General features: G+C 44.2%; 1 protein-coding gene across 1 annotated transcript in view; it reads right to left on the reverse strand.

The window, feature by feature from the left end:
* Nucleotides 1–7,671: 7,671 nt before the first annotated feature.
* The window catches only part of LOC107377940 (endothelin-1), a 30,518-nt gene continuing 10,781 nt past the window's right edge, over nt 7,672–27,408 (reverse strand). The window contains exons 2-4 of the mRNA XM_054748237.2: nt 12,335–12,488; nt 8,164–8,280; nt 7,672–7,997 (exon numbers count right to left, since the gene is read on the reverse strand). Coding sequence (XP_054604212.1) covers nt 7,901–7,997; nt 8,164–8,280; nt 12,335–12,488 — 368 coding nt within the window. The 3' untranslated portion in view covers nt 7,672–7,900. The remainder of the gene's footprint in view (nt 7,998–8,163; nt 8,281–12,334; nt 12,489–27,408) is intronic.

Consider the following 27,408-nt stretch of genomic DNA (forward strand, 5'->3'; position numbering starts at 1 on the left):
TACCGGAAGTGTGAGAAACTTCTTTCAAAACCAGTGACCATGAAAATGTATGTGATGAAATCTAATTTCATTGAGAATTTATCAATTACTTAATTAATTACACCAAAGAAACGAGACATGTATTTTATTTCAGACACAAACCCTAACCCAACCCAAATAATGCAACGATTAGAACATTTTAGGAACAGTAATTTCTTAGGAGAAAGGCTGATTATCAGACCCTCAACAACAGCACCTTCTCTTGGAGATCAGAATCTGAAGATGCATCAGAAAAATTTCAGTTTTCATTCATTTCAGCTGCAAACAGAAAAATAACACAACTAACAGAATTAAATTCTTTATTCTTTATTGTCATTATGACAAGATTACGTAGGCCTCATCTGACACAGTGCCAATAAACATCAACATACGTGAAAGCCACAGATCAAAACAGCTTCCTTGAAAACAGAACGACGATGTTCATAAAACAAGGTAAAAAAACAAACATTTTTGATAAAAAATAAAAAGTACCAACCATAAACAGTCAGTAGGGGGGTGTAGCAAAGTCCTTCCCTTAAAAAGAAACATAATAGAAAAGGCCCTTCCTGTGATCAAAGGGAGCCATTTAGGATTCTCACTGCCCACGGGTCAAAGCTGTAGTCTGCACCTCAGGGACCTGAAGCATCTCCCTGATGGAAGCAGTTGTGATAGCCGGTGTCCTGGATGAGAAGAGTTGCTCTACTTAGACCTCTGGAGCTGGCGATGCTCTCCAGGGTGAGCAGGGGGGAGCCAATGATCTAATAACCCTCTGCAGAGCCTTGTTGTCTGCTGCTGAGCAGGCCCCACCCCCGCCCTAATCAAACCCACCACCGCGGTATCGCCGGCAAATTTGATGATGGAATTTTGGGGGTGTATGGACCGGCAGTCTGAGGTGTACAGGGTGTACAAGAGGGGACTCGGCCCACAGCGCTGCAGGGAGCCTGAATAGCACTGACCGACTCTGACTGCCTGTTGGCGATTTGTGAGAAAGTCTTTGATCTAATCACACACGAGGGGGTCGACATTCAGCCCTAACATTTTCTTCCTCAGGATTTCTGGGAGGATGGTGTAAAATGCTGAGCTAAAATACACAAAAAGCAGTCTAGCATAAGTGTCTGGACGTCCAGGAGGAACGTTCCAGGGGACAGCTGAGTGGGTCTCTGGTTCTGGTTCTGAGGTCCAGCAGACCTTCCTGCAGCGATCTGTTGCTTTATGGTTGTTAAACCTGTCAAAGTCTGACGGGTTCTTCAGCGGTTCCTCTGATGGTTTCAGGTTCACCTGCTAAATGATGTCAGGAATCCTGGTGTGACCTTTGACCCAGCCTCATCCCTCATTTAATCCACTAAATAGGATCAAAAATATCATTTTTATCACTTTAAAAGTCAAACCTAAAAGAAGCATTTAATGTTTTTAGAGAAAAAGTAATTGAAAATGAAAGTTTTACAATTTTATTTACTTAAAAGTTTTTTATGAAATCAGTTTTCTCTGTTATAAAAAAGTGTTTTTTGTATATTTAAATCACAATTTAATGTTTTGTTTTGCAATAAATGTCTAAAACCGACTTATGATGAAAAACCTGAGGGTCAAAGGTCCACTTCGGTTCTTCTCTGTTTTAGTTTTGTTTTTCTTCATAAATGAATTAACTCTTTTGTGTGTTGGTCCTTTTTGAAACTATTTGACTACTTTTAGTAAAACCGAGGTTACGTTTCTCCCTCGGCCGATTTCAGAGTTTTTATCTAAAATCAAACTTTTCTTACTTTGATCTTTTTCTGATTTCTTTTCTTCCTAAAACTCTGTTTAAAATTATGTGTTGAGCAACCATTCAGAAAACATCTGGATCTACTGTCATTAAAGCGAACAATCCAGATGTTTGGTTCTGACCCAATGAGCTCCCCTCAGGTTGGTTCAGACACTCGTTCCTCCTCCTGGAGAAAACCTCCTCGTCTTCATCAGTCCAGGTCTTCTTGTGAATCCGACTTCAGACAGGATCACATCCTCATAGCTTCAGAATCCCGACCAGCTGACACCAGAACCGGTCTGACCTGATCCAGTTCAGCAGAACCTCCACTAGATGGAGCTCACAGACCGAAACCAGAGGAATGATGAAGGTATGACACCTAAAGCAGACTGTTGGGGCCTAATAAAGACTAAAGGTCATGACCCCTGAAGTGACCTTTAATAATAATAATAATAATAATACATTTTATTTCAAAGCGCCTTTCAGGACACCCAAGGTCACTTTACACAAAACACGTAATAAAATACAATAGAACAATAATAAAACCCAAAGAAGAAAAAACAGAGAGAAACATTTCAATAAAATCAGAGGTTGTAGGCAGATTTAAACATATGTGTTTTGAGTTTTGATTGGAAAAGGGTAAAACTGTCGATGTTCCTGATGTCTGGGGGAAGTGAGTTCCAGAGTCGAGGAGCAGAGCGGCTGAAAGCTCTGCTCCCCATGGTAGCGAGACGGGCAGAAGGAACCGCAAGATGGATGGAAGAAGAAGATCTGAGTGAACGGGACGGGGTGTGAATACTTATAAGGTCTGAGATATATGGAGGAGAGAGGTTGTGGATTGCTTTGAAGGTATGGAGGAGAATTTTGAAGATGGGCCTGAATTTAACTGGGAGCCAGTGGAGCTGCTGGAGAACCGGCGTGATGTGGTGAAAGGAAGGGGTTCTGGTGATAATACGGGCTGCTGAATTCTGGACCAGTTGCAGTTTATGAAGGAGTTTGTTGGGGAGACCATAAAGAAGTGAATTGCAATAGTCGAGACGGGAGGTGACGAGGCTGTGGACGAGAATGGCGGCAGTGTGAGGGGTCAGTGAGGGACGAAGACGGTTTATGGAACGTAGATGGAAGTATGCTGACCGAATTAAGTTATTAATGTGAGCCTGAAAAGAAAGGGAGCTGTCGAGAATGACACCCAGACTCTTGACATGAGGTGAGGGGGAGACTGTGGCACTGTCAATAGTTAAAGAAAAGCTGTCAGATGTTGAGAGGGTGGAGTTAGTGCCAACTAGAAGAAGTTCAGTTTTATTGCCGTTGAGTTTGAGGAAATTAGAGGTGAACCATGATTTGATTTCAGAGAGGCAGAGTGTAAGGGAGGATGGTGGGAGAGTTGAGTTGGGCTTACTGGAAATGTAGAGCTGGGTGTCATCTGCAAAGCAGTGAAACTGGATATTGAATTTGCGGAAGATTTTGCCGATAGGGAGGAGATATACTATGAAGAGGAGGGGCCCCAGGACAGAGCCCTGGGGCACACCTGACTTGACTGGGGAGGGTTCTGAGGTAAAGGATTTTAACTGGATGAACTGAGTGCGGCCAGTAAGGTAAGATTGAAACCAGCGGAGGGGGGTGTGAGTGATGCCTAAGGAATAGAGTCTATTAAGGAGGATGGGATGAGAAATGGTGTCAAAGGCCGCACTCAGATCGAGGAGAATAAGAATAGAGATTAAACCAGAATCAGCAGCAATGAGTAGGTCGTTAGTGATCTTGATGAGAGCTGTTTCTGTGCTGTGGTGGGGACGGAAGCCAGACTGAAACTGTTCATAAAGGTTATTGCGGGTGAGATGTGAATGGAGCTGAGATGCAACAGTTTTCTCAAGGACTTTGGAAATGAAGGGAAGATGGGAAATGGGACGGAGGTTATTGAAATCATTGGGATCTAAACCAGGTTTTTTTAGAATAGGGCTGACTGAAGCGGATTTGAATAGGGATGGGACCGTACCAGAGGATAGTGAGGAATGAATAATGGCTGTTATAAAAGGGAGCAGAGAAGAAAGGCAGGATTTAACTAAAACAGTTGGAATAGGGTCCAGTTGACAGGTGGAAGGTTTGGATTTGGTGATGTAATCTAATATTTCTGAGGGATGGGGAAGTTCAAAGGAGGAGAACGGAATGGTGGGTTCAAATAAATCAGGAGAGGGAGGGGAGGAATGAGGTAAAGAGAGATGGATTCTATTGACCTTCTCATTAAAAAACTGAAGGAGAGAGTTACAGGTTTCTGAAGAGTAAAGATGGATGGGTAAGGAGTCGGGAGGCTGAAAAATGCTGTTCATGATGGAAAATAATGTTTTAGTGTTGCTGGAGTTGGACGAGATGAGACCGGAGTAATACTGAGATTTGGCATGGGAGATGGAGTCCTTGTAGAGAGAAATCTGAGCAGAATATAAGTCTTTATGGATGGTGAGACCGGTTTTCTTGTAGAGTCTTTCAAGCCTCCGGTTAGTAGCTTTCAAGGAGCGAAGGGCAGGGGTGAACCATGGAGCAGACCGAGTAAAATATACAGAGCGGGATTTGATGGGAGCAAATGAATTAAGGATAGAAACCAGACCGTTATTGTACTGAATGACAAGATCATCGGGAGTAGAGGACAAATTAGGGGTCAAGGTGGCAAAACTGGAGGACAGGGAGGCTAGATCAATGTCCTTAATATTACGAAAAGAAATGATACGTGGTGACTTGATGATGGAGAGACGGAGGGGAACAGAAAAGGAGATGAGGAAGTGGTCCGTGAAAGGGAGCGGGTCAGCTGTACAGTTGGAGGGGGTCAGGCCGGAGCAGCAGATTAAATCCAGGGTGTGACCTTTAATGTGAGTGGGAAAATTGGCATATTGATGAAAACTGAGGCTGTCCAAAGATGAGGAGAAGTCTTTGCTGAGGGGGAGGGCCATATTGTCCATATGAATATTAAAATCACCAAGTAAAATTACATTTGGGGAAAGGGCGGACAGATGGGATAAAAGAGCAGAGAGTTCATTTAAAAACTCAGGGCTGAACTTGGGGGGACGATAAACAGTGACAATTATTGTGGGGGTCGGGCCGGAGAGTTGACAGGCAAGGCATTCCAGAGTGGTGAGAGGAGGAAGGTTTACGGGAAGGACCTTCCAAGTCTCGCGATACAGTATCGCGAGACCACCGCCGCGGCCCGACCCACGGGGTTTGGAGAGGTAAACAAATCCGGGAGGAGTACAGTCATTGAGTTGTGAGAAATCGCTGGGTTGTTGCCATGTTTCGTTCAGACAAAGAAAGTCTAGCTTATGGTCACTGATGGTATCTTGGAGGAGATGTCCTTTACCAGAGAGGGAGCGAATGTTGAGAAGACCAAAATTAGCAGTGCGGAAGTCCCTGGCGACAGGAGCATTAGTCCGACTAGCCAGCCGGGCTAACACGCTGGAGTCGGCAGCTCGGCAGGTATTCCTGGGTAGCCGCCGGCTAGTCGTGGACCAGAAGGAGGGTATTCCTTTGGAGCCGTCGAGATGGAGGTTCCGCCGGGACCCCCGATGGATATACCGACGGCGAGGCTGGAAGGTGATGTCGGGGAAGAGGCACAGAGCTGGTGGTGGAGATCCGGAGTAGCGAAAGCGGAGGTTGAAGAGCTCCGCCGCCGAGTACTGGAGAAGGCCATCCACGGACAGAAGAATGAGCGACAGGATGATCCAGGCCAGTGCGAGGCACACAGAAATCCTGCTGGACCACATTATGGAGTGGAGCAGGGAGGTGGTGATGTGCAACCAGAACGCAAGCTGAGCAGGTAGGTGAAAATGAGTTTTCACCGACACAGGGATGTGACCAGGGTGAAAAAGAAGAAAAAAAAAATACAAAAAGTTTGTTTGCCAGCGAGCAGCGGCAGCGAGACGCGCCAGCGTTCACTCAACCGGAACCGGAAGCGGTGACCTTTAACCCAGATCTCTATAAAAATCCTAATAAATAAATAAAAATAAAATAATTTAATCCATTAAAGTAATAATCTGAAGTTAAAACAAATCAAAAGTCAGAACCTGTGACGGTGCTGGTCGGCAGGATGACCCAACTGGACCAGAACTGGAGTGGGTTCTGGACCCAAACAGACAGATGGGCCTTTAGCGCCCTCTGCTGGAGCCAAATCATCGTTAATGCCTTGCTCAAGGGAATTGACGTATTTAGCTCCCGATCCTTCGTGTTGATGTAGCTGTGATGATAGAAAACCAGATTCATGAGATAAAGACAAGATGATGATGTCACACCCAATCAGCTGATTGACCCAAGCACCTGCAGAGGTGATGGTCCCAGGCTGGGTCAGAGGGACCCACCTTCACAGGACAGGAGGGCTGGAGGACAGGGATGCAGGTCTGGGAGAACCCCAGGTCTCCAGTTCCTTTAGGAAGATCCTGAGAAGTCTGGTTCTGACCTGGGATCAGAACATCTCCAGAGGGAGGAGACCAGGAGGACCCTGATCAGGACCACCACAGCAGCAGATTCCTCTCACAGAACTCGCCTGTTCAATCCCAATCAGGAGGACTCAGTCCCCCAGAACCAGAACCCAGTTCTGAACCAAGCCCAGAGACACTGATTGTCACGATCTGATGAACATAATCTGTAAAAAGCTAAGAACCCAGAGGTTCCCAAAGCAGATGCCCCAAGGACCTGACACCCGGTCCATGAACTGGGTCAGAACTTGTGGGGTCCACCCCCCATCAGGTCTCCTCTCTGGTCCACTTCACGGTTCTGAAGACACTGAGAAGGTTAAAACTCAGTGAGTGTTGAGCTCCACCAGCAGCACTGGTCAGGTCCAGTACCCGGACCAGAACCACAAGAAGTCTGGGTGACTTCAGCTCCTCAGGGGTCAAAGGTCAAATGTCCTCTTCAGTAACAACAGCATGAAGACATGAAGAAATAAATACTTTATTTACAGGCTGCATGCATGAAAGGCCCAAGGCCTTTCTGTACAAAAGTTAATTATTCATGAAGGAAGTGTCAGCCTCTGTTCAGGGAAATGCAGATCCACCTGGTTACTAAACACAACAAACCGTTTACCGTGAGAATCAGAATATGTCTCTCTAATCATAAAACACAACAAACAGATAAACCAGATTTAGCAAACTCACAACAATCAAACCGACAGCGTCGGACGAGAAGACCAGACTGTAGGGAATAAAGGGGTGTTTTTGGTTCTGGATGAAAACTACAGAAGCAAACGTAACCTTAAGACCTCCAGGAGGATCTTTATCCAGGAATTTTAAGTTTCCAAAAGAAACTTATTTTTTCTAAATGAGTGAAATCCAGCTTCAGCCTCTAGACATCAGTCAGCTTCAGCTAAAAACATCATTAAACTCCACTTAAGCGGGCAAAATTCAACAGTTAAAGTTTTCTTCCAACAGGTTAAAACTCCAAAAACTCGGAAAGGAAAACGTTCGAGGTCAGGAACTCAGGGGAAGGGTCAAATCCCGTTTTCATCAAAGCTGAACTGAAACATAAAAGATGATTCCATGTGACAAACTGAGGGTCAAACAAAAGGAGCAGACAGGTCTGGGTTGGTTCTGGTTCTGATCACATTAAAAAGTTTGACGCAGAAGACGACTTCCTGTTTCTGGGACCGAATCTCAGAAACCTTTCTGGACTTTTAGAGAACAGAAACTGTTTTAAGTCCACAAACTCGTCTCTAAACTCCAGATGAATGTTTTCATCCTACGGTGTCCAGGAGGGGACAAACTCCATCTGCCTAAGAGGTCCAGTCCTCACCAGTACCGGTGGTACCAGAATCAGAAGTTCCAGGGTGGATTTTGTCCCTTCTAGGGCACCGTAGTCTCCCTCTGTCCTGGTTGTAGTGCTAGCTGTCCCTCTCCTTTTGGATCCGGTACCAGAACGGATCAGTAACAGCTGTTCTGGTTCTGAATCTCTATAATGCAGCATGAGCTTCATCAGCTGATGTTTGGGTCACAAAGGTCGGAGACTAAAGAACCTCCAGCTGGTTCTGTTCTAATGTCAGGTCCAAACAAACACGAGCAGAACCACCGTCACACACGATCAAAGGTCCAATATTTGCATTCTAGATACATTAAATACTTTGTTTCTGAGGAGCTGGTACCGCTAACACCACTGGTACCGGTCCAGTTCAGCTCAGGTCTGGTATTTCAGAGCGTGTCGGCTCCTCTTGTCCCAGAATGCATCGCTGTACGTCTTCAGTTTGTCCTTCTTCGGTTTCAGATCGTCGTTCCTGAGGGACAACCACAGATCTGTTAAAGGACCCAGTGTGTGTGTATAAGTGAGTGTGTGTCCGTGTGTGTTTGTGTGTGTGTGTGTGTCCGTGTGTGTTTGTGTGTGTGTGTGTGTGTGTGTGTGTGTGTGTGTGTGTGTGTGTGTGTGTGTGTGTGTGAGCTCACAGCTGCATGTTCCCGAAGCAGAACGTCAGACACTGGACATCCTGTGACTGTGAGCAGGAGCAGCGCTGCAGGTCCCTCCTGACCCGCACCGATCCAAACCCATACGGAACCACGTGGCTGAAAGAGACATTCAGGAGTCAAAGGTCATGCTGGTTCATCTGCTCACAAGAAGCACATGAAGGAAAAACATCAACCTGACAACCTGGTCGGTGTCCCGGTTTCGTCACCAACTCATTTGTCAGAACCTTAGAGGACTTCCTTACCCGTTCTCTGGTTCCTGAGTGGTCCAGTTCTGAGACCAGGACGTCATTTATCAAACGTTAGTAGAAATGTTCCTAAATTCCTTCCTGAGATCGAATTGTGTTCGTACAAATGATAAAAAGTCATGGAAACGCATTTATTCCAGAGAGCATGCTCTGACAAATCCTTATTGTTATTATTATTATTATTAAATGGTAAATGACCTGTATTTGATACAGCGCCTTCTAGAGTCCTGGAACCCCCCAAGGCGCTTTACAACACAATCAGTCATTCATCCATTCACACACACATTCACACACTGGTGGGGATGAACTACAATGTAGCCACAGCTGCCCTGGGGCGCACTGACAGAGGCGAGGCTGCCGAGCACTGGCGCCACCGGTCCCTCCGACCACCACCAGCAGGCAACGTGGGTTAAGTGTCTTGTCCAAGGACACAACAACAGCGACAGACTGAGCGGAGCTCGAACCTGCAACCTTCCGATTACGGGGCGAGCACTTAATTCCTGTGCCATCGTCGCCCCCATTAATAAGGAACAATCTTTTATCTGGGAAGTAAATGTTATTTATACAGCACTTATCACAGACATAGTCCCTAAGTGCTTCACTTAGATCAAAACAAAACATAATGATCTCCAAACAGAAATAGATTAACATCAGAAATATAAAGTCATAAAATTATAAAATACCATAAAACAGATGAAAGATGATTACAAATTTGAGTTAAAAATAATAAAATAAAAGATTTGGTTAAAAGCAGCTTTAAATAAAAGGGTCTTCAGCTGTTTTAAAAGTGTCCAGACTGTCAATGCCGCGTAAGGATAAAGGAAGATCATTCCAGAGTCGGGGTGCAACAGTCTGGAAGGAGCGATCACCTCGACTTTTATATCTGGTCTTTGGAACTTCTAGAAGGTTCTGGTGGGTGGACCTGAGGACTCGGGTTGGAGCATAAGGCTTTAACAGGTCAGTAATATAGGGAGGAGCTTGACCATGTAGAGCCCTGAAAGTTCTAGTCAGGACTCTAAAATGAACTCTAAAGTTAACGGTAACCAGTGCAGAGACCTCAGAATAGGAGTGATGTGTGCTGTTCTGTTTGCTCCAGTTAGGAGCCTCGCTGCAGAGTTCTGGACCAACTGAAGGCGGTCAAGGGCTTTTTTGTTAAAACATGTGAAGAGTGTGTTACAGTAATCTAGACGGGAGGACATAAAGGCATGGATAACCATTTCAGGTTCATGTTTGAACACCTACCTTCGCAGTTTGGAGATATTTCTTAAGTGATAAAAACAGTTTAGGACCAATGTTTTTGAGTGACCTTCAAGAGACATTGATTAGTCAAAAACACCCAAATTCCTTAAGTTTGTCTTGACGGCAGAAGATAAATGACCAAGTTTTAGACTAATCAGGGGAACCATGCTCTCAGGGGCAATGATCAGACATTCGGTCTTTTCAGAGTTTAACTGAAGGATCTTCTAGCCCGCTGGTGATAGCTGATACACTCTAGTAATTCAGACAGTTTATAGAACTCAGAATCCTTAAAGGAGCAGTACAGCTGGATGTCATCTGCATATAGGTGATAAGAGACATTATGAAAAGAATCAGTCATCTGTCCAAGAGGGTGTATGTACAGCAGAAACAACAGTGGACCCAAAACAGAGCCTTGGGGTACCCCACAGAACAGATCAGTAGAATCTGACACGATTTGGTTTCTACAGACACTGTAACTTCTGTTAGAAAGGTACGATCTAAACCAGCCTAGAACAGTTCCAGAGATCCCCACCGGGTCACCAAGTCTGTTAATGAAAGTGCTGTGATCAACAGAGTCAAAAGATCCAGCACATCTCAAGCAAGATCACAAGGTGCCTCACAATAATATTAATTAATTAAAAACTGTTAAAACATCATAAATATGGGAAGAGTAAATATCGTGATTACAAAAAACACAAAATCCTCTCTATGGTGTCAGATTTTTGCTGGGTGTCTTAGCACAAACTATGTGGCACGTGTTTTTTTCATCAAAATAACTACTTATTGGGTAAAATCATTTAGGAACATTTACACACACAGGTACAACACAATATGTACGTTAGTTTACGCACAGATCTGTTCGTAAGTACGGTTCATACATGTCTGGGGTTCTGGTGACCCGTTCCGATCTTTCAGCGAGACATGTAAACAAATTACGAGCTGTAAGAAGTAATTTTCCAGAGATACGCTAATCCTTTGGTTTTACTGGGAACTGGTTTTCAGCAGTTGGTCCCAGCAGGACTCAAGTGGACTGGTGAACTGGTATTTGTGGATCTACGCAGTACCGACCCATCACAGCAGCATCTCCAGACTCTCTAACTTATTAAAAGCATCTCTGGCCCAAATTCAGAGTGTCTGCTCAGTGAAACAGCAGAACATGTGGATCTGGTATCTAAGGCACAGCTGGAGATGAAACATGACTTTTTTCCTGTCTGCCCCTTTCCACTGTTTCTATTATCAAGTCAGTGGTCTGGTGGCCTCTGACCCATCCGTTTTTCAGGGTCTGATTTCTTCTCCTGAGATGATCCATTCTCCTGGAACCGATCCGTTCTCCTGGGAAGGATCCATTCTCCAGGGACCAATCTGTTCTCCAGGGACCGATTTGTTCACCAGGGACTAGGGATGTCCCGATCACATTTTTCTGCTCCCGATCTAATTTTGAGTCGTTTGATTTCAAGAACCTGCTGATACCAAGTCCTGATTCAATATTTCCCCACATTTGGCCACGCCCCTCCCGGCCTCCTGGCAACGCCCACTTTCATAGCATTTTTCAAATCTTGCCTAGGGGAGGAGTTAGTTCTCTGATGGAGTGCAGTCCCTCTTTAACTGAAGAGTCTTTCTAAAATCTGATGTTATCAGTAAATTTTATTTTTCATGTCAAACTTAATTAATTTAATAATTTAATAGATTTTATTTCTACTCCTGTTTTTTTTTTTTTGCGTTGAAGCTGAAACGCTGACTGACCCATTTCCCGTCTGCCTGCTGCTAATGAGGAGCAGCCTGCGAGGGGTTAATGGCGTCCGACCATAATGACTGTAAGCCCAGAACGCCTCCTCGCCGCGGCGTCCATAAACGATTATACCGAGCTATTTCTAAGCATCAGAAGGAGTTACCCGTCTTTAGGGAGAACGTGCTTTCTTATTACGTGCACCACATCTGACTGTTCACTCAGTGCTTGTGCACACTGAACTAAAATGAAGTTAATTGCTAACAATTGTGAAGGAAGCAGCGCGCCTGTTTCCCATTAGACAGAAAACTAATTAGAATATGAACTCAACAGGTCTTCTCCGCTGGAGCTGTGTGAGCTCCTCCAGAAGAGCAGTTCTCTGGAGCATACATGTATGTGTTAGCACATCAGCAGTGACCTCCAGGAAGCAACTGCTGCCTATCAATCTGGGAAAGGTCAAAGGTCATTCCAAAAATTTCTGGAGTCCCTTATTATACAGAAACAGAAGTTATACAAAACCCATCCAGTAACTGCACCCCAGACCAGACCAGACCAACAGCTGATCTAAGATCCACTTCCTGGTTCTTGGGAAAAACTAATGCTAACTCCCATGAAGCATCTCCTCATTCATCGTGTCTAGTCTGAGGATCCTAACCCAATGACATCATCACGACCTCTATAGTCTAAATATTTTCAAAAAATCAAACACAAAGTTCTGGACCACCCCAAACTGGTAAAAGCAGAAAGACTGCTTTGATTTTTGCTCCAAGGAAACAGTCAGATATGTGTTAAGTGTTAAATCCTGTGAACTCTCCTGACCTGAATGTTTATCTGAGTTTTAGACCAGAGCTGCTGTCAGAAGCCTCCAATCCTCCATGTCTCCTCTTCATCATCGCTTTACCCAGAAGCCCCAGTACACCTGAAACTCATCACGTCTCACCTGGGGGAGTTGACCCACACGATGCCGATGTGACAGAAGAAGATGCACTCCTTGTCTTTCTGGTTCTCACAGGAGCAGCGTTTGTCCCGCCGATGGGCCGTGTGGTGGAGCTGCGCGAGGGGCCCCTCCTCCGCCACGGGGCCCATGACAGCAGCTGGGAGGACAACAGAAAGTCAGTGATGATTTTTATTTAAGTATTAGTGATGAAATCTTGACTTTGAAACTGAAAGAAGGTTTAATAACAGGAGGCTTTATGGAGTTTTGACACATTTCTAAATTTAAAGTGGAAATTTCAGGTTAAAGCACCTTAGGTTCTGATGCGTTATTATTAAACAGATTGAGTCAGAGTGACCAGACTAACATTTTTATGGAATAATTATTTTATTTTGACCTCAACATTTTTCTGTACACGTCCAGAAGAAGTGGCTCTATAATATATTCACCTACAGGATTACTAGGAACACCTGTTCAGCTTCTCCTTTATGCAATTATCTAATCAACCAATCACAGGGCAGTTACCTCAATGCATTTAGGGGTGTGATTCTGGTCAAGACAATCTCCTGAACTCCAAACTCAAGGTCAGAATGGGAAAGAAAGGTGATTTAAGCTATTTAGAGCGTGGCATGGTTGGTGGTGCCAGACGGGCCGGTCTGACTATTTCACAATCTGCTCAGTTACTGGGATTTTCACCCACAACCATTTCTAGGGTTTACAAAGAATGGTGTGAAATGGGAAAAACATCCAGTATGCGGCAGTCCTGTGGGAGAAAATGCCTTGTTGATGCTAGAGGTCAGAGGAGAATGGGCCGACTGATTCAAGCTGACAGATGAGCAACTTTGACTGAAATAAGCACTCGTTACAACCGAGGAATGCAGCAAAGCATTTGTGAAGCCACAACACGCACAACCTTGAGGCGGATAGGCTACAGCAGCTGAAGACCCCACCGGGTTCCACTCATCTCCACTACAAATAGGAAAAAGAGGCTACAATTAGCACGAGTTCACCAACACTGGACAGTTGAAGAGTGGAAAAATGTTGCCTGGTCTGATGAATCATTTAAATGGTAGAGTCAGGATTTGGCATAAACAGAATGAGAACATGAATCCATCATGCCTTGTTACCACTGTGCAGGCTGGTGGTGGTGGTGTCATGGTGTTTGAGATGTTTTCTTGGCACACTTAAGGCCCCTTAGTGCCAACTGGGCATGGTTTAAATGCCACGGGCTACCTGAGCATTGTTTCTGACCATGTCCATACCTTCATGACCACCATGTGCCCATCTTATGATGGCTACTTCCAGCAGGATAATGCACCATGTCATAAAGCTCCAATCATTTCAAACTGGTTTCTTGAACATGACGATGAGTTCACTGTACTACAATGGCCCCCACAGTCACCAGATCTCAACTAGATAGAGCATCTTTGGGATGTGGTGGAACAGGAGCTTCGTGCCCTGGATGTGCATCCCACACATCTCCATCAACTGCAAGAAGCTATCCTATCAATATGGGCTGACATTTCTAAAGAATGCTTTCAGCACCTTGTTGTATCAACGCCACGTAGAATTAAGGCAGTTCTGAAGGCTAAAGGGGGTCAAACACCGTATTAGGGTGGTGTTCCGGATAATTCTTTAGGCGAGTGTACATTATAAAATGAATTAATTATACTAAAATATAATTACCTGTGTTGTAACTGCCTTCTGTGATTTAGTACATAACACGTCTGTGTAACTGAAACATTTAGTAACTGTAACTTCTGCTGCCTCTTGGCCAGCACTCCCTTGAAAACGAGGCTTTTAATTTAAATTGGACCTTCCTGGTTAAATAAAGAATACATTAATTATTATTCTGGTCCTTTAAACTAAAACACAACCAGGAAAACTGACAAGAAATTATTTAAAAGTTCAGTTTCACATCTGGGCCACCACGAACCAAGCTGGGTGGGGTCGGTAGGATTGGTTCACACACACTTCTCAGGAACGGAGAAATCTCCGAGCACGTCCTTGAACAAAGGCGGCAGTGAGCAGTATTGCTTTTGGACACACTGAATCTGATATTGCATCCAGACTGCAGCGTCTGTCCTCGTGCTATGCAGCTTATCACGGCAGCGCTGTCTCTGTGTGTGTGTGTGTGTGTGTGTGTGTGTGTGTGTGTGTGTACTCCTCACAGCAACGAGGAGAGAGAGAGCTGCAGCTTCAGTCAGAGGCGACCTTTACTTATCGGTATCCGCATCATGATTTGATGATGGAGCTCCCGTTGGTTGATTCCATCTACCAATCGGAGGCTCCCCCTAACGATAGGCATGAATTTGAGCCGGACAATCAGCTGACAGTGGGTAAGTTGGACCAGTTAAGCTTGTAAGAGACCACCTTGGGATGTGGGCTGAAAAACCGACCAAGGCTTCCTAGATGTGAACATTTTAAAAGCTACCCAGTCTGGTCCATGCTGGCCCAGATGTGAAACTGCCATTAGTAATCACAAATAAAGGATGTTACTCACAAGAACAGTTTAGGCCATCAATCTAACATTCATTGTTTATTCTGTCTGCAGGAAGCAGCATCACACGCTTGATGCTAACCTGCTAGGGTCTGAGCAAATGTTTGAGAGCTGAAGAATAAATGGATGAGTTCTCCTCAGGAATCAGTGCCATGTTGGAACACGGATAACCAAAAATAACCGATTTCCTGTCGAAGGGGTTACTTCTACCTGTAACGTGATGGAAGTAGTTACACTTATTAAATGATCAATAAGATGTGATATTCATATAAATATGAATCATCAATCTGATTGGTCTTTGAATGTTTGATTTATTGTTACTTTTAGGTTCTCTGAACTATTCAGGAAACACACTTCTTATTAATTCAGACAGTCAGGATATAGTTATAAAAATGAATTTAACTCTATATTTCTAAACTGATGATCCTACATGACAAAGTATGATGAGTGGTGGTTGGACAAGATAACAGACAATGAATGGAATGATGGATGTAAGCTTAGATGTTATGTAGCAAAACCTTGTTAAGCATCTGAGAAATTTGTGATGTCTAGGTTGTAAAATCAGTCTGACTGTGGTTAAACAAGCTAGAGATTATTCATAAACCCATCCCACACCAGTGTGCAGATCAACGAAACCTATGTGTGACGGCAGCTCTCGGCGGTCCGGAGGAAAGGCAGCCAGAGTGGTGATGTCACCAGATGTAGTGGCTTCTGGAATCTCAGAGTTGTAGTTCCCTTTGAATTCAATTATCACCGGCCATGAGTTGCTACCAGGTTCTCCTGGTTATACGTTCCATGTCTGATGAGTTGATGCGTCTGATACACTCGCAAATGCTGCAGAGTGGCTTTGACCTCGAGTCAAAAAAGAGGTCGGTTCCAAGTACTTTGCTAACCCGGTCGGCCTAACCAAGTAAGCTGGCTGAGAACTGGTCAGTCCAAGAAGTGAGCTAGGCTTTATTAACTAGTTTATTAACTAGTTTACACATTTAGACAAACCAGAATAAGTTTAAAGGCGTTAACAAAATACCCCAGACATCCCTCATTCATTCAGACACAGAGGTGATTTCTTAGTGAAGTAAGATCTTATTAAACATTACTGTGAAGTAAATGTTAAACATTAATATTATGATGTGTGGATATACTGATAGATTAACATTAAATTCAACAATTACTAATTTGGTGTAATTTAAGGTCTGAAATAAATCAATACAGGAATAATATTCTTGTTAACTCATCATTCATTAATGTACAGTATTAGACACGTTATTAAAACACTTTGGATTTAAACATGTTGTCCATTCAACAAAATCTGATTATATAAACTTATAAAGTATTTTATGAGCTGGGAAGAAAAACTTTATTCAAAGAGGATAGATAAGAAGTACCGCAGAATAAGTTAAGGATATCAGGGCAAGTTCATCGACTTCCTATCGGCACCAGTGTCAGACTGACCTGTAGGAAGATGCTTGACCTGTAAGTTAAAAGTTAACTTCTGGTCATTTTGGTGGAATTCTCGACCATTTGGTAAGTAAGTAAGTAAGTAAGTAAAAGTTTATTTATAGAGGGCCTTTCGCAGATATAAATCACAAAGTACTGTACAACATGAGTGAAATCAGGGCAAATACCTCAAACCGATAAAAACATCATAAAAACAATAGCAGTGATAAAATAGTAAATAAAATCAGGAGTAAAAACAAAGTCAAGGTGTGAACAAGGACAAAGCCATCTTTTAGAATATTTAGCGGGGGAACGCCTGGATGAAGGAGGCAATTTCCTGCTCGATTTTTGGTTGAAGTTCCGGGGGTGCAGCGATCAGGGTCTCTGTCTTGTTTGCATTGAGAACAAGAAAGTTGCTGGACAGCCAGTTACTGATCTGGGTCAGGCAGAGTACAAGGGTGGCCAGCCTGTCCAACTGGTGTGGCATGAAGGACATATAGAGCTGTATATCGTCTGCGTAGATGTGGTAGGAGATGTCAGGGAAAGACTGAATGACGCCAGCTAGAGGAAGAATATAGAACGTGAATAGTAGAGGCCCTAGAACTGAACCTTGTGGGACACTACACACCCAAAAAATAAGAGATCCAGTAATACGTTGTCAGAACCAAAGTCTTTGTCAGACAAGAAGAATCAATCGAGGAGAAACATACATTCCTGTCTGAACAACGCTTCCCTATATTCCTGAGTTATCCTGTGTAGGGGCATGGAGACTAAAGCGACTAATTCGGCGGGAACTCCCGGAAGCAGCAGTGGAGCCACAGGCAGCCTCTGGTGGTGTTACAGCTCACGCAGGAATGTTTGGGCATCTAAAGATGGTTTTACACACAGGAGGTAAATTACACCTCTCCTCACCATAAACTTTAGGTCTGATCTTTGTGTCGCCGTGGTTACAGCATCAGATATGTCAGATTCTTCAGGTTCCATGTTTAGGGCTTATTTTTAGTGCAATTTAACGACTTTTAACCAACACATAAATACAACCAGAGGTATTTTTAAAGCTGGAGTCAGGGTGAGGTGGTAGTTAGGACGTCTCCTGGGAGATCCTGAAGTTAAGACCAGGCCTTATCCTTACTGATCTCCAAGATGGCCACCAAAACCACTGGTTAGGAACAAGAAGACCACCACCCAGACAGCACTAAGTTTTTACTTCATCACCAAAAAAACAGGAAAAGGTTTTGTTTAAGGATCCCATTTCATCATTTTTGGAGAAAGAGCCAGAAGCCTGGAGACCTTGTAACCCTCCTGTAGATCCATCATGGATTAGCATCTTTCACCTCTCTGTTAAAGGTCCAACCACAACCACATCAGAACACGTCTTAGCAGAAACCGAAGAAACCTGAACTTGTATTTGTTCACATGTCTTATTTTTCTTAGCTAGTTAGGATTAGCAGCAGCCGAGAAACAAAAAGCAAACCTAACCTTTTAACACAATATTTAGTTGTTCCAAATAAAAGCAATGTAAGAATGAAATAATAAAACTGTAAACTCTCTTAAAGCGAACAGTTAAAAAGAACTACATTTACACCCAGTCTCATTCAATAATGCAGGGTCTCAGATCAGCTATCTTTGTTAATGACACTATAATCACCCGTTTATGTTGAAGCGTTATTACATCATCACCATGTACATCATCAGATCTAACCCCAAACCTACTTTTACAACATTTAGTATTTCTTATAAAACAAGCTTTTCAAAATCATCAAGTTAAAAGTGTTTACTGGTCACAAAAATGAGTTTCATAAAGAAGAGAATACAAAAAAAATTTTTTTATTCTTTATTTAACTCTTTGATGCATGAATTATGAAATCTTCAACCATGATATTTTTTAACAATTTTTTTCATTCATCTTTAGGTGTGAATGAAACAAATTTCAATAAATATTATTTGTAACATTTAATAATTTATTACATGTCCACCTCAGTGGACAGCGTGCATTCTGAACATGAAATATGTTGGCTTGACTTAATGAAGTCCAAATGGAGAGGCTCACATGCAATAAAGTCATCAACAGCTGTGCTTAATAGAAAAAAAAAACAATTCTGAGTACCTGTCCACTGTAGTGACCATTATGCATCAAAGGGTTAATGAGGAAGGTCCCATTGAGTTAAAAAAAAACTCATTTTTAAGGGAGTCCTGGCCAAGAGGCAGCTAAAGTTATAGTCTGTAAAATGGTAGAAAAACATCATCTAAGGTCAAAAAGTGACTTTGGTTTTCAGAAAACTAGCAGGTGTTTAAAGTCATTAAATCAGGGGAAATGGGCAGGCTTCCCTAGAGAACGCATAGTTTTGGAGTCACGTGACTCGTTATATAACTCAAAGAAAACTTAGAGGAAGACGTGCTTGACTCAAGGGTTATTTTCGTTGCTGAGGTAACAGCGATTCAACTAGTTTAGCGATAGTTAATGTTTGTGTAGGGTTGTACAAACTCCTGCTTGTGGACATCGTGTTCAGCGATTTCCACAACATAAAATTAAAGTACAGGGATCAGATCATATAAACGTAGAGGCGACATGGGCAGGGGCTTTCTAACAGCGCTGCAGGAACTGCGGGCCGTCATGTTGGATGGATCACCAGTCGCCCTCGGTGCATTCATTGGGCTAGAAAGGTCAATAGTAACCCCACATAATCAGTTTTTAATAGTACGCTGGTTGTTGGGACCGTAGACGGCACAAAAACAGGCATAGTGGTTCGATCAGTGTTCACTCTGATTAGGCTTGGAGTGAGGGAGCCATCCAACATGGCGACGAAGTGGTTACATTCCAGCGCAAAACATCGCCTCTACGGATTTTGTTTTCGTTTCATGTCTTGTTTCATGCCTCTTGTGGCAACTAGCTATTTGGTTCATAAAAATAGTACACTTTTACTTATTTCAAAAGTAAACTTTCTTCTTCCAAAGTAGACCAGCTTTTCTTTCTGATCGCTGTCTGAATGTGGGACTACTTTCTTTTGAGGATAATGAGAAAGTAGTAAAGCGGCTCTCGTGATCGTTTTGGACCAGTGCTGTGCTCGCATTTAGCAACTAAGAAGCCAAGAGGTGCTGTTTTTAGACGAGCAAGCTAGGAGAGCCTAGTTGGAACAGTATTAGAACCTTTTATTTTCAAGTATCTTCCTTTTATTAAATTAAAATAAAAAGTTTAGACCTGTTACAATATAAGGGCTTCCACACATATTTAACGTGGAAGATGCACTTTAAGCCACACATGAAGGATAAAACATGATATCCTGACACCACGTCTGACATTTGACCAAGTCAGACCTGCGGGAGCTGGAGGTCAAGGCCTCTCCCGTCTGCCAGGAGATAATGAAAGAATAATGAAGCTTCTGCTCTGCTCAGCTTCAGCCGGCCGGCCCGCGGGTCCCCCACATCCTGATTAACCGGTGTTGGTTTAAAGGTTTTATCTGTTAATGTTTGTTTTTAAACTCTAAACTTTAACTTTATCCACCAGAACCTGGAGATGTTTCTGCTGAGATTGTTTGGGTTTGATGAAACATAGATTATCAGAAAAAACAAAAACATTCCTGGAATGATCCCTCTAAGCTCCCGAAGAGTCCTGAAAACATGGATAATTACACGTTTTAGGTGTGACCCTGACTTCCTGAGCTCACGCCACCGCCAACATCAAACGTGGCTTCACTGTCTGGAAGAAGGTGTTCAGTCCAGCAGGAAGACGGGAAAACTCTAAGTCTGGAAGATGAAATCCTTCTGACTGGACACACTTAGGAGATAAGACTGGAAAAGGAATCTCAGCATTCCCATCATCTAGGCTGAGCCGACAGGTCTGAGCCAAACCCAACTGGACTCAGGTGTTATGGTTGAAGGTGGGTTGGAATCGATTTGGAACGGTTTTTATCCACGGGAATCACATGTCCTAGAGCACACAGAGAACGCCCTCGGAGCAATTTCCTGCAGACGCAAACTTGAGATTTTACCTAAAAGAGGTAAACAAGCAGCTTGAAGGTTCTATTCCACACATTTGTGATGCTTATAATAGAAATGGCATGACGCCACAACGGGAAGGCTCTAGAATATCAAGCTTCCCGGTGCATGCCAAAGCTAACATGTGTCTGATTGCTGTCGGAGTTTTAGTTTCCTCCCAGATCCTCGGGACAAACGCCTGATCCCAGCATCAGCAACAGGAAGTGAACATCTGTTGAATCATCTCCAACAACTAACCATCAGAAACTCCAGCTGCTTACGGATCCAATAGTATATGGCTGCAGACCCGGAGACCGCAGATTCAGGCTTCTACCCGTTTCCAGACAGCGACCTCTAATTGACGGATGTTTGTGGACCTTATTAGGACAAGGTTTGGGGCCAGATTAAGCTTTGTTTAGAAATGTAGGTAGAAAAACATACTCTGGTTTCAATGTGCTCCATGTTCAATACTCAGGGTTGGCAACTTTTGAACTTCTCTTCTCCTATCTTTTAAACGACTTCCAGTTGCGTAAAGGGGGGCACCATTTTCGCCTCTGTCCATCGGAGGGTGCAGGATATTAGCTGTGTGAGAGCGTGTGAAGAGGGTCAGGTTGCTATGAAACCAGGGGGTGGTGTTTTATCTAAAACTGCAGAAGCCCAAATCTGCGGCCTCCAGCGATACTCTTCTCTACGGGCCAGGTAACGGTTGAATATAACCTGTAGTTTCTGGACCCTCCCCCACTCTGCACTTTTATTAAAAGGCGGGAAAGTCCAGCTTTCTGATTGATCCCAGCTCTGATCACATCACATTTGGGTTCTAAATAAATCTGGAGTGTGTGCCCATGTCTGAAGAACATGACCGTGAAATACCAGGAGAATCTAGACTGGCCTACCCTCTTCTGAGGAGGACATCATAAACTATCAGTGGCTCTTGGGTGGTATCTGCCAGCCCATGGTAGCAGCCACCCGTAGAGAAACTGGCTGTAAAGATCCAGAACACACATCAGCAGTAGGTAACTTAAATGATGACACGGTGAATGAAGAAGAAGACAATCTTTTCTATAGCGCCTCTCAAGATAAAAATCATGAGGCGCTTCGCAAAAAATAATTAAAGTATAAAAAGATTTCTAAATGATTCAAAATATGTTTAAAAGGAGAAAAGAACAAAAAAAAGTGTGTAAAGTGAGAGAGAAAATGAACAGGAAAGAGGGAAATCAGTGGATCCCAGGAAAGGCAGAATAAGAGCAGAACAAGGGGAGGTGGTGATGAAGGTCCCACCAAAACCTGAACAGGTGAGTTTAAAGGAGTCCACTGAGTCCACTGGTCTCAGGGGGAGAGAGTTCCAGAGTCTGGGGGCCACAGCAGCAGATGATCTGTCACCTTTGACCTTTAGCTTGGTGCTGCAAAACCAGTAGACTTTGGTCACTGGACCTCAGGGACCTGCTGGGGGTGTAGGGACTGAGAAGATCACCAATGTAAGATGGTGCTTGTTCATGTAAGGCCCTATAGACCAGAACCAGGCTCTTGAAAATAACCCTGACATTGACTGGCAGCCAGTGAAGCTAGAGGAGAAGCGGAGTGATGTGGGTGTGTTTGGAGGACTTGGTCAGAAGCCAAGCACAGGCATTCTGAACCACCTGCAGACGGTTCAGGGAGGTTCTGCTCAGACACGTGAAAAGAGAGTTACAGTAGTCTAAGCGTGAGGAAATGAAGGTGTGGAGAACTGTCTCAAGTTCAAAGCGGGACAGAATGGCATTAAGCTTAGCAATGTTCCTGAGATGGAAGAAGGAAGAGCGAACAAGAGAACTGACATGAGAATCCAGGGTGAGAGCTGGGTCAAAGGTCACACCAAGATTCCTGACGGAAGGTTTGGTGTGAGAAGCAAGCTGACCAAGAGTCTCTGACTTTGGGAACCAGCTTGTCTGGGGCACAGATGAGGATCTCAGTCTGATCTTCATTCAGCTGTAGAAAGCTCGCAGCCATCCCGGTTTTGATAGTCTAAGCAGGTGTGTAACAGCTGCAGCTTAGACATCTCATGGGGCTTAAAGGAGATGCACAGTTGGATGTCATCTGCATAAAGATAGTAGAAGGAGCTCAGGATGTGCTGAAGAGGAAGCAGATAGAGGAGGAAGAGCAGAGGCCCCAGCACAGAACCTTGTGGGACACCATGGGTAACGGAGGTGGTGGAGGACCTAAACTTAGAGACGGCCATAGAAAAGGAGTGCTCAGAAAGATAAGAGGAGAACCACTCCAGAGCAGATCCTGATAGGCCTACCCAGTCTCTCAGCCTCTCCAGTAGCAGGTGATGGTCAACAGTGTCAAAGGCTGCAGTCAGGTCCAGCAGGACCAGAACAGAACAGTCCCCTGCATCACTGTGAGTCAGAAGGTCATTAGAGACCCTAAGAAGAGCTGTTTCAGTAGAATGAGCTCTACGAAAACCTGACTGGAAGCAATCATAGATGTTATGTTCATCAATAGCAGCTGTGAGTTGTTTAGCCACAACCTTTTCCAAGATCTTGGAGATTAAGTTAAGTGTCTTGCTCAAGGACACAACAGCAGAATTCTCTGTCCGGAGCCGGGATTGAACCTGCAACCTTCCGAACACCGGACAACCCGCTCAACCTGTTGAGCTACGGCTGCCCTAATGCCAATTATACCACGTGACACTGTAGTTTTTTAGCTGAAGTCAAAAATGGCGTCTGGCGACAGCGCAAGCATCTTTCTTTAGAAGAAAAGCTTTTAGCACTTCTACTCATTGTTGTTTTAAAGACGTGTCCAAGTCATTTAGACCAGAGGAAAGAGCCGCAGCGAACTCCGCTTCAATCGTCATGTTTATGACAAACTCGGAGTTATGATGTGTGACTTACGTTGCTCAGCGCTGGTTGGCTTGGTTAGAATTCTCAGGGGGCGGGGCCATTGAATAGGAGCGTTCCCAGACCCTTTCTCTGTGCAGAATTAACCAGGAGGAGGAGTCTGGCAGGCCAGGCTACCAACAAACGTCTGTAAAACCGTCTGCTTTCATTGTCTAGGCAGGAACATCAGAGCTTCATGCTTTCATTAAACACAAAATTTAAACTCATTTAAATTTAGGCGTTTAACGGGGCAAGGACGTTCAAACGGGTCAAAACTTTAACACAGTCCCTGTTGGACGCATCAGTTTGAATCTGCTGAAGTCAAAATAAACTCTGTTACTGTGGAAGGAGCAGTGAAGCCTGTCATCTGTCTCAATCCAGCTGAAATGACACCATTTCACATCCAGTCTTACTCCATAGACTCTCTGCAATCAGCATTTCCAAAACTCCCCTAATCTGGTTCAAATAATATTTATTAGATCACACTCAATTTGTCCAACTACGCACCTTCCGCTGTAACCCCTCCCCAGTCACATCTGGTGTTCTTCAAGGCCCAGTCTTAGGCCCCCTTTTCTTCATAATTTACTTACTTCCACTGGGCAAAATCTTCCGTAAACTCAACATCAATTTCCACTGCTACGCCGACGATACCCAGCTCTATTTCTCTACCAAACCCAACACTCCGCTCCCTCTTTCCTCTCTTCTCAGTTGTCTCTCTGAAATTAAATCCTGGTTCTCTTCCAACTTCCTTCAGCTTAACAGTGACAAGTCAGAAATCCTCCTCACTGGCACCAAGTCCTCCCTCTCCAAGATCAGTTCATTCTCACTTAGCTTCGATAACACCACACTTTCCCCTACCATTAAAGCCAAGAGCTTGGGCATCATTTAAGACAACACTTTATCATTCATACCTCACATCAACAATATTACAAAAACTGCTTACTTCCATCTCCGCAATATCAATCAATTCCGCCCCTCCCTCAGCCAACACTCTGCTGCTATTTTGATTCACAGTCTTGTCACCAGCCGCATCGACTACTGTAATGCCCTCCTCTCCGGTCTCCCCCTAAAGTCACTCAATAAACTTCAGCTGGTCCAGAATTCCGCCGCCCGTATAATCACCAAGACCTCCATCTACGATCACATCTCTCCTGCTTTGCACCAACTTCACTGGCTCCCTGTTAAATACCGAATTTACCTTAAAATTCTTCTGTACACTTTCAAAGCCATCCACAATCTCGCTCCTCCATATATTTCTAATCTCATCCATGTCGTCACTCCCGTTCGCTCACTTCGATCATCATCCTCCATTTCCTTATCTGTTCCCCGTATTTGCCTCAGTAACAATGGAGCCAGATCCTTCAGTTACTCAGCCCCTAAACTCTGGAACACTCTGTCGTCTGACATCCGCAATATCAACTCATTGTCAAACTTTAAGTCCCAACTCAAAACTCATATGTTCCGCTTGGCTTATCCACCATAACTATACTCCTTCTTCTACCCTTCTCTAGCCTAGCAACCGAAATCCTCTGTTCCTACATTTTTATTTAGTCTTAGCTCCTCTATTTTATCTTGATTATTTTATGTATTTATTTCTATTGGTGTTTTTTCTGTATGTACCTGCACTTGTAAAGTGACCATGAGAGTCTTGAAAGGCGCTTGACATAAAATGTATTATTATTATTATTATTAAATGTGCCAAACTAGAGCAGCTGCAGCAAGATCATCAGGTGAATTAGGAAGAAACACAACCAGCTGTTTGTGGAAGCAGGAGAACGTTCCACAGGAACAGAGGGAATATTTTATATTATTTAAGAACACACCTGCTGCTCTCAGGGTTCAACTACAGCAGAGGAAATTCTCTGTTTATATTTTAAAATCTCATTTATTTTGACCACAAATGGATTAAAAGAAGGCTGAAAAAAATGATGTCCATAAGCTCCTCCCAGCGGAACGCCAGTCTTAAGGAAACTACACCTCAGTCCGAACAGCAACGGTAGACTGTCTGCAGCAGAGAGGACAAACAGCAGCCCTTTGTGGCTGAACCGGTTTAAGGAAAACTCTGGTGAAGCTGCCAGTCCCGCTGTGGTTGACATTCCCGCTGCTCGGAAGGAAGAGATGAAACAAAAACATCTTAAAATAACAGCTGATGCTCAGATTTGATTTAAAGATCCTTAGGATGAACATAAGCATGCTCCACTGTAACGTTCCTCATCTCAACACAGGGATTCAGTCATTTTAATATTACTGATCCCATCGCCACGGCTACCACTGCTCTTCCATGCTCGGAGCACCGTACAGACCTGGAAGCAAGCCGCTCTCCCCTCAAAGAGAAAAGGTGACATCAGGTCGGTTCATTGTTTCCCTGCTCCGGGCTGTGAGTCAAGCTTTATGGATGCAAACACCTTTTTCCATCTCACAGATTCCTCTTCTGGCATCGGTCCAATCCCTGGAGCGGCCATCAGAGCCATCCCTACATCCTCCCCTGTAATTTGGTTTAGTGCTCTGTGGTTTTGGAGCTCCTTTCTCCATAAACCTGCAGTAGGAATCCATGTTAGTTTACGCGTATGTCTTGGGAAAATAACACAAGTGTGGGAATACCCAAAGGCTAAATCCTGCTTTGTCTAGAGCAGACACTTTGATCCACGGACTCATGGAAGCATCTGATTGGTTCTACTGGGCTCAACACAACAAGAGGGTCTGCTGATGATCCATTGGTAGTGGCAGGCAGAACACATTCAGAACCCCGTAGATCCCGAGGGACTTATTTGAGCAACTGAAGCAAACTGCTGGAATGTGGTGGTTTAGCGTTGGAGAAATGAAACAAATCCATGTTTATCTGACCTGGGAAAACTCGGTATCTCTGCCGAGGCCAACCAGGAAGCCAACATCAACTTCTCCTGGCAGGTCGGGAATGCTGAACGAATGCAGTCGGAATAACCAGGAATGCTTTAAGAGTTCCAGAGCGCTAAGGGGGGTTGGGAACGCTGCCCTGTGTGACAACACCTGGTTTAATGGAGTTGGTTTGAATCTAATCAGGTTCCTTCTAAGGGACCAGATCTCCACAGATCTGCTCTAAAGCTGAACCGTTCCTGTAGACTGATGGATCTGGGACAGAAGTTCTGACCTTCATCTCAGAAGGAATAAATCTGCATCACTGGAACAGACAGAGTGGAGCTCTTTAACTGGTAACACGCTGGTTTGCATCTGTAGAAGGATTAAAGGAGACCAGATGAGATGTTCCAACATGTGTTCCTGGTCTGAGGACATCAGGGACCACATGTAGATCCACTCTGTAAGCTGCTGAGGAGATGTGGTGAGCTTCTACTGGTGGAACATCTCCGCTAAATCTGGCAAATGTAATAAACTCACCCAAGATAAAGGCTGCCTGTCCTTTTCTATGGCAGGTTAAGGTCAGGTCAGCCAGGTATCAGGCCCAGGAGGAAGATCCAGACCACCCTCTGTAGTTCCTCCTGAGGATCTCCCTGACTTCCAGAGGGGGGAGATCAGGAAGCTCCTCAGCTGACTTCTGATGAGGAGCAGCAGCTCTACTCTCAGCTCCTCTCCTCATCTCTAAGACTGAATCCGGTACAGAGAAAGATCTTTTCAGACTCTTGGATGTAGGATCTGGTTCTCCTGGTCCTGACCTCATGATGATTTAGACCAGAATCCAGCTTTCAGCTCAGGTCCTTTTTCACCACCCCTGACTGGACCGACGCCCTCATTACTGCAGCTCTACTGTATAAACATTGTTGTTATTATTAAGTGTTGGTGCTGCTGTAACACGTGAATTTCCCCACTATGGCATCAATAAAGTCTACTCTATTCTATTGGTCCATCTCTCTCCATCCCACCACCCCCATGGAACCAGAGACTATAAAGTAGACCGGGGGCCCTCATCGGCCCAGGGCCCCCGCGCCAGTTCACCCGGCCGTGCTGCTCCTTTCACAGGCGGAGCGACAGAAGCCAGTATGTGAGGAATGTTGGGATGAACCCTGTAGAATGAAAACCTGATGCGGATGAAGATGATTCATTTGTTTGTGAGCAGAAGCTACTTGTGCCACAACAACGAGAGCGAAGTCTCAAAGACAGCGACAGTAAACCAGCTCCATCAGATGCAGCAGCGGAGGAGGAGCGTCTGATCTGGTTCTATAAACGTGAACTTTACAGCTTTAAACCACAACGCTGGCTGATGCTCAAACAGGACTTTCTAGGCAGCCACACTTTAAACCTCCAGGAACATTCTTCTTTTTTTTAGAAATGTAAAAACCAGTTTGAATCGGATGTTCTTGCACAGCGTGATGCGTGTTAGATGA

This window comes from Nothobranchius furzeri, chromosome 2, assembly GCF_043380555.1.
Source record: "Nothobranchius furzeri strain GRZ-AD chromosome 2, NfurGRZ-RIMD1, whole genome shotgun sequence".
Classification (NCBI taxonomy): domain Eukaryota; kingdom Metazoa; phylum Chordata; class Actinopteri; order Cyprinodontiformes; family Nothobranchiidae; genus Nothobranchius; species Nothobranchius furzeri.